The sequence below is a fragment of the Mus caroli genome, chromosome 9 (genome assembly GCF_900094665.2).
Source record: "Mus caroli chromosome 9, CAROLI_EIJ_v1.1, whole genome shotgun sequence".
NCBI lineage: Eukaryota > Metazoa > Chordata > Mammalia > Rodentia > Muridae > Mus > Mus caroli.
The window spans coordinates 116,592,706-116,606,193 of NC_034578.1; the positions used below are offsets into that span (position 1 = coordinate 116,592,706).

General features: G+C 45.5%; 1 protein-coding gene across 3 annotated transcripts in view; it reads right to left on the reverse strand.

Annotated features, from left to right (window-relative positions):
- The window catches only part of Ulk4 (unc-51 like kinase 4), a 283,269-nt gene that overhangs the window by 226,603 nt on the left and 43,178 nt on the right, over positions 1-13,488 (reverse strand). For all 3 annotated transcript variants that reach the window (XM_021173385.2, XM_021173384.2, XM_021173383.2), the window contains exons 18-19: positions 10,238-10,345; positions 6,836-6,919 (exon numbers count right to left, since the gene is read on the reverse strand). In XM_021173385.2, the coding sequence (XP_021029044.1) occupies positions 6,836-6,919; positions 10,238-10,345 (192 nt within the window). The remainder of the gene's footprint in view (positions 1-6,835; positions 6,920-10,237; positions 10,346-13,488) is intronic.

Here is a 13,488-nt window from a genome sequence, read left to right on the forward strand (position 1 = left end):
AAAAAAAAAAAAAAAAAGAGAAAGTTTATAATGAATACATAAAAGCATCTGCATTAACTACAGGGACTTCATGTCTTATGTTTATTTCCTTAGGGAGTACGTGTGGAGTGCATGTTAATCACATGCAGAAATCACATGCAGACTGGGTTTGGCGGCAAGGCCACTGCCTCTTGGCCATCTCACCTGACCTTGGTTTAAGACTTTTGGCTGTCAGGCAGGCACTGTAAAGAAAGTGGGAAGGCCACTACCAACTACAAGTACCCACGACATGGTTCAGCTGTTAAGAGCACATGTGTTCCTATGTTGGGTGGCAGACATGTCTGTATGTCCAGCTCCAAGGGATCTGATGCCCTCTTCTGGCTAGTGGGCACCTGTACTCATGTGCACAAAGACACACACACACACACACACACACATACTTAGTTAAAAATAAATCTTTTTAAAGCACCAGAAACACACAATCGAAGGAGACAAACATGAATTTCTTTAGGCAGAGTGTCACCCCGTGTGCAGCTTTCCCAACAGTTCAGAAAATAAAGGCACAAATGCCTGGGTTTTAAATTCAGTGCCATAACTTAGGTGGGGCGAAATGGTGACAGCTGCCCAGTGGAGGTGAGGAAAGGGGGCTCCCACTGTGACTTTCTCCCCTTTACAGATGGCTGCAATGGTTTCCAGCAGTGGGGCACAGCAGCACAGCTCCCTACAAAGCAAAAGGTAAATCGGATCTAAGGGAAGACAAGTGTTCCTGAGAAGAAAGCAAAGCAAGCAGGTGACAGGAAGGCTGGCCATCCTCACAAACCAACCGTCGTCGGGAGATCTGCCCATCCTGCCTAACAACAAAATACCTGAGGATAGCAAGTGTTTGATGAGCTGTGGGCTTGGGCTCTTCACACCCTGCTGGTGGAAGGGCAAATCCACTTCCCAGCACATTCTGGGGGCTGAGAGGAACTGTGGTTTAGACAAACATTTGCCAACCCCAGCCTAGCTATAAACAACAGAATTGTTGAACTGGGCATGCATCTCAGAGGTGGCAGCAGAGGGTGCACCATCAACACCCTGTTCAACATGCACATGTCCTGGATTCGATTCCTTCCATCAAAAAGTGTCAGGGGAAATACTGTACCCTCCCTTCCAGAGGTCAGCACTGAGGACCAATGAACTTTGTGCATAGCTGTGCATTCAACGATGGAAACTTGATTGAAGTCACAGAGGCCCTTATTCCACAAAAGAGGATAAGGGCCAGTGAGAGGGCTCAGCAGGTAGAGGAGCTTGCAGCCAAGCCTGATGATGTGAGTTAGATTCCAGGACTCATATGGGGGAAGAAAGAACTGACTTCCCCAAGTTCTTCTCTGACTTGTGCCATAGCATACATAAATAAATATCTAAAGAATAGATAAGATGGAGTCCCATAACACCCAGAGGAAGCTCCACTCCCAGGCACTCTAACATGCCCAGGATCATAGGATAGAGGTGAGTAGGACACAACATCTGTCCCAACACCACTGGGAGTAACTGGGACCAGTGGGATCCAGGGATGCAGGAGCCCCACCCAACCAGTGGCACAGGTTCCTCCCGGTCTGGGCTGGTGTCCTGAGCAGACATTGGGCCCAAACTCTGCAGCCAGTCCCACAACACCCAGAGGAAGCTCCACTTCCAGGTGTTCTAACACACCCAGGATCACAGGATCCCAGGGGCGTGGTCACACCAGAATCTCAGGTCCCAGAGGCAACTTGACTTCCAGGAGCTCTGACACACCCAGGATCTCAGGATCACAGGATGCCAAAATCACAGGATCACAGAGACAACTGAATTCTGAGGAGTTCTGACACAACCAGAATCATTGGAAGGACAGGCTCCAGTCAGACATAGCCAGGGCAGGTAGCACTGGAGATAATCAGATGGCGGAAGGCAAGGGTAAGAACATAGGCAACAGAAACCAAGGTTACTTGGCATCATCACAACCCAATTCTCCCACCATAGCAAGTCCTGGATACACCATCACACTGGAAAAGCAAAATTTGGATCTAAAATCACTTCTCATGATGGTGATAGAGAACTTTAAGAAGGACATAAATAACTCCCATAAAGAAATACAGGAAAAACTGGGCAGTGGTGGCACACGCCTTTAATCCCAGCACTTGGGAGGCAGAGGCAGGTGGATTTCTGAGTTCAAGGCCAGCCTGGTCTACAGAGTGAGTTCCAGGACAGCCAGAGCTAAACAGAGAAACCCTGTCTTGAAAAACCGAAAAAAAAAAAAAAAAAAAAAANAAAAATAGGAGAATACAGTTAAACAGGTAGGAGCCCTTAAAAAGGAAACACAAAAATCCCTTAAAGAATGACAGGAAAACACAATCAAACAGGCAAAGGAACTGAACAAAACCATCCAAGATCTAAAAATGGAAATAGAGATAATAAAGAAATCACAAAGGGAGACAGCCATGGAGATAGAAAACCTAAGAAAGAGATCAGGAGTCATAGATGCAAGCATCACCAACAGAATGCAAGAGATAGAAGAGAGAATCTCAAGTGCAGAAAATACCACAGAAAACACTGACACAACAATCAGAGAAAATGCAAAAGGCAAAAAGCTCCTAAACCAAAACATTCAGGAAATCCAGGACACAATAAGAAGACCAAACCTAAAGATAATAGGTATAGAAGAGAGTGAAGATTCCCAACTTAAAGAGCCACTAGATATCTTCAACCAAATTATAGAAGAAAACTTCCTTAACCTAAAGAAAGAGATGCCCATGAACATACAAGAGGCCTACAGAACTCCAAATAGACTGGACCAGAAGAGAAATTCCTCCTGTCACATAATAATCAAAACACCAAATGCACTAAACAAAGAAAGAATATTAAAAGCAGTAAGGGAAAAAGGTCAAGTAACATATAAAGGCAGACTTACCAGAATTACATCAGACTTCTCACCAGAGACTATGAAAGCTAGAAGATCCTGGGCAGATGTCATGCAGACCCTAAGAAAACACAAATGCCAGCCCAGGCCAATATACCCAGCAAAACTCTCAGTTACCATAGATGGAGAATCCAAGATATTCCATGACAAAACCAAATTTACACAATAACTTTCCACAAATCCAGCCCTACAAAGGATAATAGATGGAAAACACCAACACAAGGAGGGAAACTATACCCTAGAAAAAGGAAGAAAGTAATCTTTCAACAAACCCCAAAAGAAGATAGCCACACCAACATGATTCTACCTCTAACAACAAAAATAACAAGAAGTAACAATCACTTTTCCTTAATATCTCTTAAAATCAATGGACTCAATTCCCTAATAAAAAGACATAGACTAACAGACTGGATATGTAAACAGGACCCAGCATTTTGCTGCATACAGGAAACACACCTCAGTGACAAAGACAGACACTACCTCAGAGTAAAAGGTTGGAAAACAATTTTCCAAGCAAATGGTCCCAAGAAACAAGCTGAAGTAGCCATTCTAATATCGAACAAAAACACCTATTTAGGAGTAATAGGCTATTCTGGGTCTTTTGTTGTTCCATGTCAACTGGAGGATTTTCTTTCTATTTATGTGAAGAATGAGATGAGGATGTTGATTGTGATTTCATTGAATCAGTAAATTGTTTTGGTAGGAAGGTCTTTTTTCACAATGTTAATTCTACCAAGCTGCACACTTGGGAGGTCTTCAAATTCTAGTGTGTTTATTAATCTCTTTCTTCACACATTTAAAGTTTTCATTGTAGAGTTTTTTTTTTTTTTTTTACCTCTTTCGTTATATATATTCTAAATATTTTATTTTATCTGAGAAACTGGGAAGAGGAGTGTGTCCATGATCTCTCTCTCAGCAGGCTTGTACTCATATGTATTAAGACTGGTACATTTTGTAAGCCAATTATGTATCATAACACTTTGCTGAAATTATTGATAATTTCTACAATTTTTCTAGTCAAATTTTGGGAACACTGGGTATAGGATAATATAATCTTCAACTGAAAATAATTTGACTTAATATTCTCCTGTTTGTATCCCTTCTCTTGCCTTATTGCTCCAGCTAATGCTTCAATCATGTTATGGATGAGCAGTAGGGACAGTGGGCAGTCCTCTCCCAGTCCTGATTTTAATGGGGCTTATTAATGGTTTTATTCATTTAGGATGATATTGGCCATGGGTTTGTCATACATAACCTTTATTATATTGGAATATGTTTCCTACAGTCCTACTTGTTCTAGGACTTTTATTAAGAAGGCATGTTTAATCTTTCCAGAAAAAAAATTTTTTTGCTTCCATTGAGATGATCATATAATTCTTGTATTTTTGTCCATGTATTTGGTCTATTATATTTGTTTATATCTGTTAAAAAATAAAAAATAAAACAATGAGAGAGAAAAAAAAACAAAACAGAAAGAAAAAAAAAAAGAATAGGTAAGGTGTAATCCAAGAGGGGAAGAAAATTCTCAGGCTGGAAGCTCCCCACCCACGAGGGGCATGTGGGTTCAACTTCACACAGATTCCAAATCTTCTGCTTTTCCTAAGAAAATGAACTGCACCAGAAACACCAGTCATGCTGAGAGCCACAGCAGGTGAGAGTAAAAGGCTTTAGAAATGATTCCACCTTGAAGCAAGTCCTGGATGCATCAGGCAGTTCTGTCAGCCCCAGGACCACTGGATGTGAGCCGTAAGCACAGCGGTCTCTTCTTAGGGGGAATGCTCGCACCCTACACCATGTTCTGCAATTCGGTGGTGGCGGCGAGCACACTACCAAGACCACACTCAATTGCTTCTCCAAAGAATCTTCATAAATTATAACAAAACTCGAACCTTCCCCCTTTATGAAAACATAATTCAACAAGTACATGTATATACACATGTGGGCACACATGCACACACATATAACTCAAATTCACGTGTGTGCACACATGTATACACACATGCACACACGTGTGTACACATGTATACATACATGCACACATAATATATATAACTCATGGTATAAAAGTAAGCATGTTACTCATACATAAAACTATATTTAAAAATGGTAATAATTTAGTGACCAAACGTTATTCTCCATGTTGTGTCATCTGCAAAGCCTGCACACGGAGACCAAAGGCAAAATTAAGAAGCAGAGCACCCAGTCTCTCATGGACAGATGGACTGACAGACAGAGTCCAACTCGGACCCTGCAGTGCCCACCAAACAAAGCCTGATCTTAACAGCCCCAGAAGCCTCCACCCCAATGGCTACTCTCCATGAGACTAGTGCCTGTATCTTGTTTGCTTTGTAAATACTTAAATCCTTGCCACCCTAGCCTTGGGTCCATTGTTCCCACCTCAGCAATAAAGTAGTGAGAAAAGTCTGAGCCGGGCGTGGTGGCGCACGCCTTTAATCCCAGCACTCGGGAGGCAGAGACAGCCGGATTTCTGAGTTCGAGGCCAGCCTGGTCTACAAAGTGAGTTCCAGGACAGCCAGGGCTACACAGAGAAACCCTGTCTCGAAAAACCAAAAAAAAAAAAAAAGAAAAGTCTGGAGAAAAATCTCCTGGGAGCCACTAGTCTCAACTCAGGAGAGAAGGAGAGGAGACCCAAGGCCCCCTGCTCACTGTCAGCAGAAGACCCTGGGCCTCAGCCCTCACACCTGCCCTCAGGCCCTTACATCCCTGACATGTTTATTCACTCATGCTTCATCCTGTCTCCCCAAAAGGCCAGGCCAGGCCAGGCCAGTGTGTCGACAGGACTGTCACCTTCTCCATCTGTGTTCCCAGTGTCCTCTAAGTGTCCTGGCCTAAGCCTTGATTGGGGAGGCTGAGCATGGGTCCTGGCTATAGCTGAGGACCACGCTCTCACCCTACTGATAAATGATGATGTCACATCCCACATCACACCCACGTCACACCCATGTCACATGCACCATCATGACAAAGGACCTACAGGCTAAGAAGTGCTCAGACTTTATTTACACACTATGGTGGTTTGCATGGCCCCAGAGGCTCATAGATCTGAATGCTTAGTCACCAGGGAGTGGCACTATTAGGAGGTGTGGCCTTGTTGGAGGAAGTATGTCACTGGGGGGTGGGCTCTGTGGTTTCAAATGCTCAAGCCAGGCCCACGGTACTCTTTCTTCCTGTTGCCTACAGACTGTGATGTAGAACTCTCAGCTCCTCCAGCACCATGTCTGCCTGAGAGCTGCCCTGCTTCCTGCTACAACAATAATGCACTAAACCTCTGCACTGTAGGCCAGCCCCAGTTAAATGTTTTCCTTCATAAGAGTCACCATGGTCATGGTGTCCCTTTGCAGACATGGGACACTGGCCAAGACTGCTTGCTGCCTCCACTGCGGCCTTTTTCATTCTTGCAGTAACTAATGTCTTTAGCCTGTGGCTTTTCCTTGGGTGGAACCACGTCAGTTAACACCAAGGAAACAGAGACCACCACCCTGCAAGGCCAGCTATTAGCACTCTGCGTGGTAGCACAGATGCTCACTCCATGACAAGGGGTCATGGGACAGCCATCTGCATGGGTCACAGAACAGCAGCTACAAGCTCATCACGGGGCAGGCAGGCTCTCAGAGGGCTCTGCATACACTCTGCCTGCTGCGCTGCCATAGCAAAATCTTGGGCAGAGGCAGGGTAATTAATAACATCATATAAGAGACAGGCAGGTCACTCTGTTCACATTTCCCAACATCTTTTAAACCAGGCGCTTAAATAAATAGGGACACCAGCTTGCCCAGATTATTTAAATTCAGGAGCAACGCTGGGCTGACAAGCAGCCTGCACTGCTTCAGGCTACGCTCCTAGCCTGGAGGGCAACTGCAGTGACTGGGTCTACAGAGGACAACAAAGGCTCCTTACCCCTTCCCGGAGGCACCTCATAAGCACAGTGTACGCAGCCAGGGGGACGGCCCAGCATTCCCTGGAGTGCTGATTTTTTTCTTCCTAAAAAAAAAAAAAAAGAAAAAGGTAGGGAAGACAGTGAAGGCAGTGCCACAAAAGGTCGTCGTCATTTGAGGAAAAACTTTCAAGCAGACATCATCTGAAACTTTCCAGGTCTCGTTGAAATCACAACTCGCACCTGACGTTCGGACCTGACCCGGGGCCTCTTACTGCCACGTGCGCACACAGTATTTGCATAGCATGATGAACAGGCCCTCCTGCTACAGGCTGGCTGTGCCCTCAGCCCTCAGAGCAGTTATCTTGTGTGAGGTGGAAGATGCAGAACTCTCAACTCTTACCATGGCAGAAGTCCACGCTAGAGTGGACAACCCTTAAACAGGCAAGAAGCAGCGAAATGCAGAGGGAAACATGTGCTGGGAACATGGAGACAGAGGCCCTGGGAACCCCGGTTCACCATCCCAGCCCTCCCTCCTCCTTCCTCAGAGCTCCTGCATTGGATCACTTGGCCTAAAATTCTCCACTCCACCAAAAGCCTGAAATACCTTCCCTTTCCGGCAGTAGTTTTGCCCTTGCTGGGAAGCCTAAGACTGCAGGCAGCCAGTCACTTGCTTTCTCCAGTCCTGAGGTCAAACAACAAAGTCCCTGGAGAAAGTCACGGGTCACAGAGGTAACGCATGACCCACTAGTGCCCTGGGGCACTGTCAACTCCAGTCTCTGGCTGTTCTGCTTCTCTAACCAACCATTTCTATTTCTCTCTCTCTAACCTGTGACCCTCCTGCCACTTCGTGAACTCTCCCCTCCTCAGAGAATCTGTGAGAAAGAAATAACCAAGTCCACACAGGCTGGGAGGCATCGATCTTCCCGATGCCCAATGTCCTGACAGGACAGCCCCACACATTCCTCCCACTTGGCTTCATTCCCATCCTACCTTCTCTGGGCCCATAGGTAACAAACAACAACCTGTCCTCTACCACTCCTAGACACAATGTCTTCTCTCCACTAAATCTCGTCTCCACCTCAGTGGGTTCTCTGCCTCCCACTCCAGAAGATCCAGCCTGGGCTATATAGAGGGTGCCGTCTCCTGCCACCTCTTCCCTCATACAACCACTATCGACTGGCTTCTGGGTCTCCTCAGCCCACTCTACCTGGCTCTGCATTCCCACTCCAAGTAAAGATGTATAAGCCAGGCAGGGCTGAGCCACCAGCTACTGCTGTGTGTGTGTGGACTGCGTCACTGGAGTGTTTGTGTTCACATACATTCAGGTGTGTGTGTCAGCCAGAGGGTGACACCGCCATCTTTCGTGTCTGCACCTTCTACAATGAGGATGAGTCTCTCACTGAAGCAGAGCTCACAGAGCCAGCTTGCCCACCTGACATTTATGGCTTCTGAGGATCTACGTTCTGGTCCTTACTTTTCCTGGCAGTCCTGGGCCCCTGAGCCACCTCTCCGTTTCCCCAGCCCCAGGTCACCAGTGACTTCTGTCACCACCCAGTGTGTTCTCTTTAGTCGCGAGCCTTAGACTTCAGCATCACCAGGCCCCAGTGATGTTACCTTTCCTCAGAGACCCATGGCTGCGACCGAATTGTTTGTCCCTGGCTTGTCCTCATGAACCTGGGGATCCCTGGGGGATCTCCATCTAATCCCTTCACTTAAACCAGAGTGGACTAAGAGTCCATCTTACACCTTAGGGACTTGTCCTCGCTCCCTTAGGATCGAGACACGTCTGGGCCAAGGGACACTTCTCCACCATGTCTCTCTACCCTCCTCACTCCTTCCCTGCTCCCGTCAGGGGCCTGCATACACGGCCTGCATTTCTTTATTTACTCGTGGGCTCACTGGCTTACTAGTCATTCATTTCTGGTCTTGTGGATTGAGCCCGGGGTCTCACAGGTACTAGGCTATATCCCCAACACCCAACAGGACACTTAACTAACATGTACTTCGAACTGAAACTTCTAAACAACAGTCATGCGGTCATGATGAGACACTGCTAAATAAAGAACAGAGAGAGAAACTTATACTAAAGAATATAAATGAATCACATGGAGTTGAGTGCTACAAAACAAGTCCAGGAGGAGCCGGGCATGGTGGCACACGCCTTTAATCCCAGCACTTGGGAGGCAGAGGCAGGTAGATTTCTGAGTTTGAGGCCAGCCTGGTCTACAAAGTGAGTTCCAGGACAGCCAGGGCTATACAGAGAAACCCTGTCTCAAAAAACCAAAAAAAAAAAAAAGAAAAAAAAATGTCCAGGAGGGGAAAAAGTGCAGAAACTATAGACAGGATGCCTCACCACAGGCCACTCAGAAGCCAGGAAAGCTAGGTCCACTTGAGAGAAAAAAGCTGGTATCATGGGAGAAAATGGCACAAGCAGAGGAAAGTGTGTGCACAGGTGCGGGGATGCACCCCACAGGTGCGGGAAGCAGGGCTGGAGGGTGCAGTACACAGGTTCGTGGGGGGGGGGGGTGCAGTGCACAGGTGTGGGGGTGCAGTGCACAGGTGTGGGGGGTGCAGTGCACAGGTGGGGGGTACAGTACACAGGTACGGGGAGGGAGTGCTAAGGTACAGGGGTGCAGCAGGGCCGGCTAGGCTAGAGATGGAGGGAAGTGGAAGAGACAAAACTTTAAAAATACAGAGAAAGAATGTTGCCTTTTGAAACCTGTAAGAATATCTAAAGCTCACAAGGGTGAGATATGACTAGCCCATAATCTATCAATGTCCACTCAGTAATAGTCTGTAAAACACACGGTGAACAGCAATTACTCATGGCTAACTTCAGCTGTCCTTCACCAGCTGTCATCACAAGGTTTGTATCTGTACAAGGTAGAGTCTCATTGAAACCAGGCAGAGTTCTTACAGCGGAAGATCAACATCATCCCCTGCTTGAAGGACTCTAACCACCAAGAACCCACCGAGAGCTTTGAGGACTTTAGTAGCTGATACTCTGCTAAGCCAAAGGAACAAACACACTGGGAGGGAGGTGAGATGAGAGCCACAAAAGGATTGCAGAAGCTCGGGGGGGGGGGTGCTGGAGAAATAGCTCAGCGGTTAAGAGCACTGACTGTGCTTCCAAAGGTCCTGAGTTCAAATCCCAGCAACCACATAGTGGTTCACAACCATCCTTAATGAGATCTTATGCCCTCTTCTGGCTTGTCTGAAGACAGCTACAGTGTACTCACATATAATAGATAAATCTTAAAAAAAAAAAAAAAAAAAAAGATTGCAGATGCTCTCTACTCAGGACTTGTCAGCATCCTAAGGCCCTAAGTTATGGGAAAGGGAAGTGAGGTGGGATCTGTGGAGGGCTCAGTAGGGAGCGTCAGAGCCCTTCAGACATCCCAAGGTTCATCAGACAGTCTCACCTGGGTGGCTACGAGGTAGAGAAGCTGCCCAAGGGTGGGCAGGAGGCACTGCTTCAGTTTGCCACTCCTGAAGTTTTCCCGAATTAATTCAGTTAAGAGTGTGATCGCCTGCAACAGGAAAAAAAAAATTACATCACTTCAGGGTACCTTGAAGTGATTCATCTGTATCATGGGAACACTTGCTAGCAAGACACCTTTAGACAGCCACCCCAAATGACAACTGATGAGCAATAAACTGCATTCATATTTCTATTTCATCAGTGTACTTATGCAGGCATGCACATCCCACGGCACATGAGGAAGACGGAAGCTTTCTGGAACTGTTTCTCCCCCTCCACTGTGGGTTCCGGGATATAACTCAGGTTTATCAGGTTTGGTGGCAAGCTCCTTGACCCACTGGGCCATCTCGCTGGCTCCTGTGACGTTTGGAATGTGTGTACATCTGAGAACTCCTCAGTTCCCAGAGTTTCTTTGATGGTCCTTTGGTAGTCCCAGACAATGGTCTTCTCTTTGCCACTAGTCTGTGGTTCACAGTCTCTAAAGTCTATGTACAGATGGCCATATCCTGGGTCTTTTTCTTATAGTTGAGAATTTCCCGTGTTATTGTACTGTTGATGATCCATTCTTTCCTGCTCTCAAGGGTGTGCCAAGAAGTGTACTCTGTAACTGAAGTGCTTGTTAAAGGGAATCACCGAGCTGTAGTGCTCAACCCAACAGGACGTCCTTCATCATCATCAATTGCCATGAAGTCACATTCAGTCCTCTGACTCTGCCAGCACTCAGAAGTTTGTTTTCTACAAAGTCAGCAAGTTGGTCACTAACAAATTACACTTTTAAATGGTGAGAGTACATAATTCTAAAGAGAGAGCAAAGGGCCCAATAAGGCAGTTTGCAGTGTAGGGAACAAAACAAGAGAAAGGGCACAAAACAGAAGAGAAGCGAACATGCTTTCCTCCTGTCATACCTTATAAATTATGTTTGATGCAAAGGCAAAAATTTTTAAATTACAACTTGGCTCTGATATATTTAGAGAACATATTTTAGATAATTACATAATAGACAGAGTTTAAAAAGGGAGGAATTTTCTACACCTCACTTGAATTAGTAAAATGACACTATGATATGCTGATATAAAAACCTAAGAGCAACTACTGAAAACAATATCTACATAAGAGAAGAAGCCAGTAACACCACAGGGGAAAAAAATTCAAAATGGAGTTGCATGTTCAGCAAATTCCAAGAAGGCAGTAAAAACAAAAAGTTAAGGCAAACAGAAAACAAAAGCCAGTCGTCAGACATAGGAGCAAATATTTTAATAATTAAGTATAAATGGCATAAATAAAGCAATTAAAAGGCAGAGACTGCAAGAGTAACATTAAAACAGAGCTGACCCAACTATAAGCTGCCTACAAGAAACTCACATAAAAGTTTGGTGAAACTGGTGGGTTGGCTGTGAAAGATGAAAAACTATGTAGCAGCGGGAGTGAATGGAAAGCAAAGCCGGCTGTATTTAAAACAGAGACTTCAGAACAAAACAAAGTCTGCTAGAGACTAAGGGAAACTTCTACATGATAGTAAAGAAGTCCACTCATCAAATGCATGAATATACACAGACATATATACACATACTGTTTACATGCATACATGTAGACATAGACATATGCAATATGCCATATACATACACAGACATGGATACACAGACATGTTTTATATATGCATATACATACATTATATACAGATATATATACATATAACTGCTCACATATATACATATACATATATATTTACCTATCATACACACATATACACACACCAATCCTAAATATGAATCCCCACTAAGAGAGCTGTAAGCAATGTAAAGCAAAACCCCAGAAAACTTACCAAAAATAAAGACAAGCCAGGCATGGTGGCACACACCTTTAGTTCCAGCACTTGAGAGACAAAGGCAGGTGGATCTCTGTGAGTTTGAGGCCAGCCTGGTCTACAGAGTGAGTTTCAGTATAGCTGGGGCTACACAGAGAAACCCTATATCTATCAATAAATAAATAAATAAATAAATAAGAAGAATAAAGGCAAATCCACAGCCACAGTCCTGGACTTCGACTCCCATGTCTTAGACACAGAAGACAAAATGCACCATGGTCTCTCTGATGTGAGACTGCTAGACACAGACTAGCATGGGGGTTAACAGAGGCTGGGATTGGCCCGCCAAGACTTCAAGGGAAAGAAGGAGAGTGCACTGTGGGAGAGCAGCTGTTCACAGTAGGACAGAAAGGCATCCACAAGAGTATGCCTGACCAATGTGACAAACCGATATAGTGACCCACTGTCATGCAGTCAGCCTGAGAGACAAGACAGCCACCAGCTACCAGGAAACACAGGTGAGCCTCAACCTCAGTCCAACACCCTGAACAAACAGTTAGCCCAAATGGACTTAAGCTACAAGCCATCCAGGGAACAGTCATGATGTGGTGCTTCACCATCCAGGACTAGGAAAGGCTGATCTAACACTGAAGGCATAGAGACAATGCTCCAAAGAGGATGGGCAGTCAGCAAATTCAGCACCATAGAAATCAGGGAAATGAAAATTAACCCCCAATGAGGCCCTGCCCCACGACTATCACAACTAAAACCCAGAGGGAGCCTGGAAAGCCCTGGGTGGTGAGAGGTCATCCACCCTGTGACAGTGAGGTGTGAATGGGGCAGCCATCTGATGCAGTAAACCAGCTGAGATAGTGTACCTTTAAGATAGTGTACTGCAGCACACGTGTAGGGGCAGAAGCAGGACTTTCATGAGTTCAAAGCCAGCCTGTGCTACATGTAAAACATCACCTCAATAGCCAAGGGCTGAGGATGTAGCACAGTGGTAGGACCTTTCCCTGGCATGCAAAGGTGGCAGGTGCCACTCCCAGCACTGCAAAAAAAAATAAACAACTGAGAAAAAAAATCTCACAACATGGCAATTATTGCCCTGAACATTTACCCTAGGGAAGGGTTTATAAAGAGTTATTTGTACAAAAAGAAACAAGCCTGATTATAGCAATTTTATTTGTAATTCTTAAAACTGGAAAGGACCCAGATGTCTGTCAAAGGGCTAATGGTTAAATACACTGTGCACCGAGTGCATGAAAACTGCTTCAAAACACAAAGGGGAGCCGGGCGTGGTGGCACACGCCTTTAATCCCAGCACTCGGGAGGCAGAGGCAGGCGGATTTCTGAGTTCGAGGCCAGCCTGGTCTACAAAGTGAGTG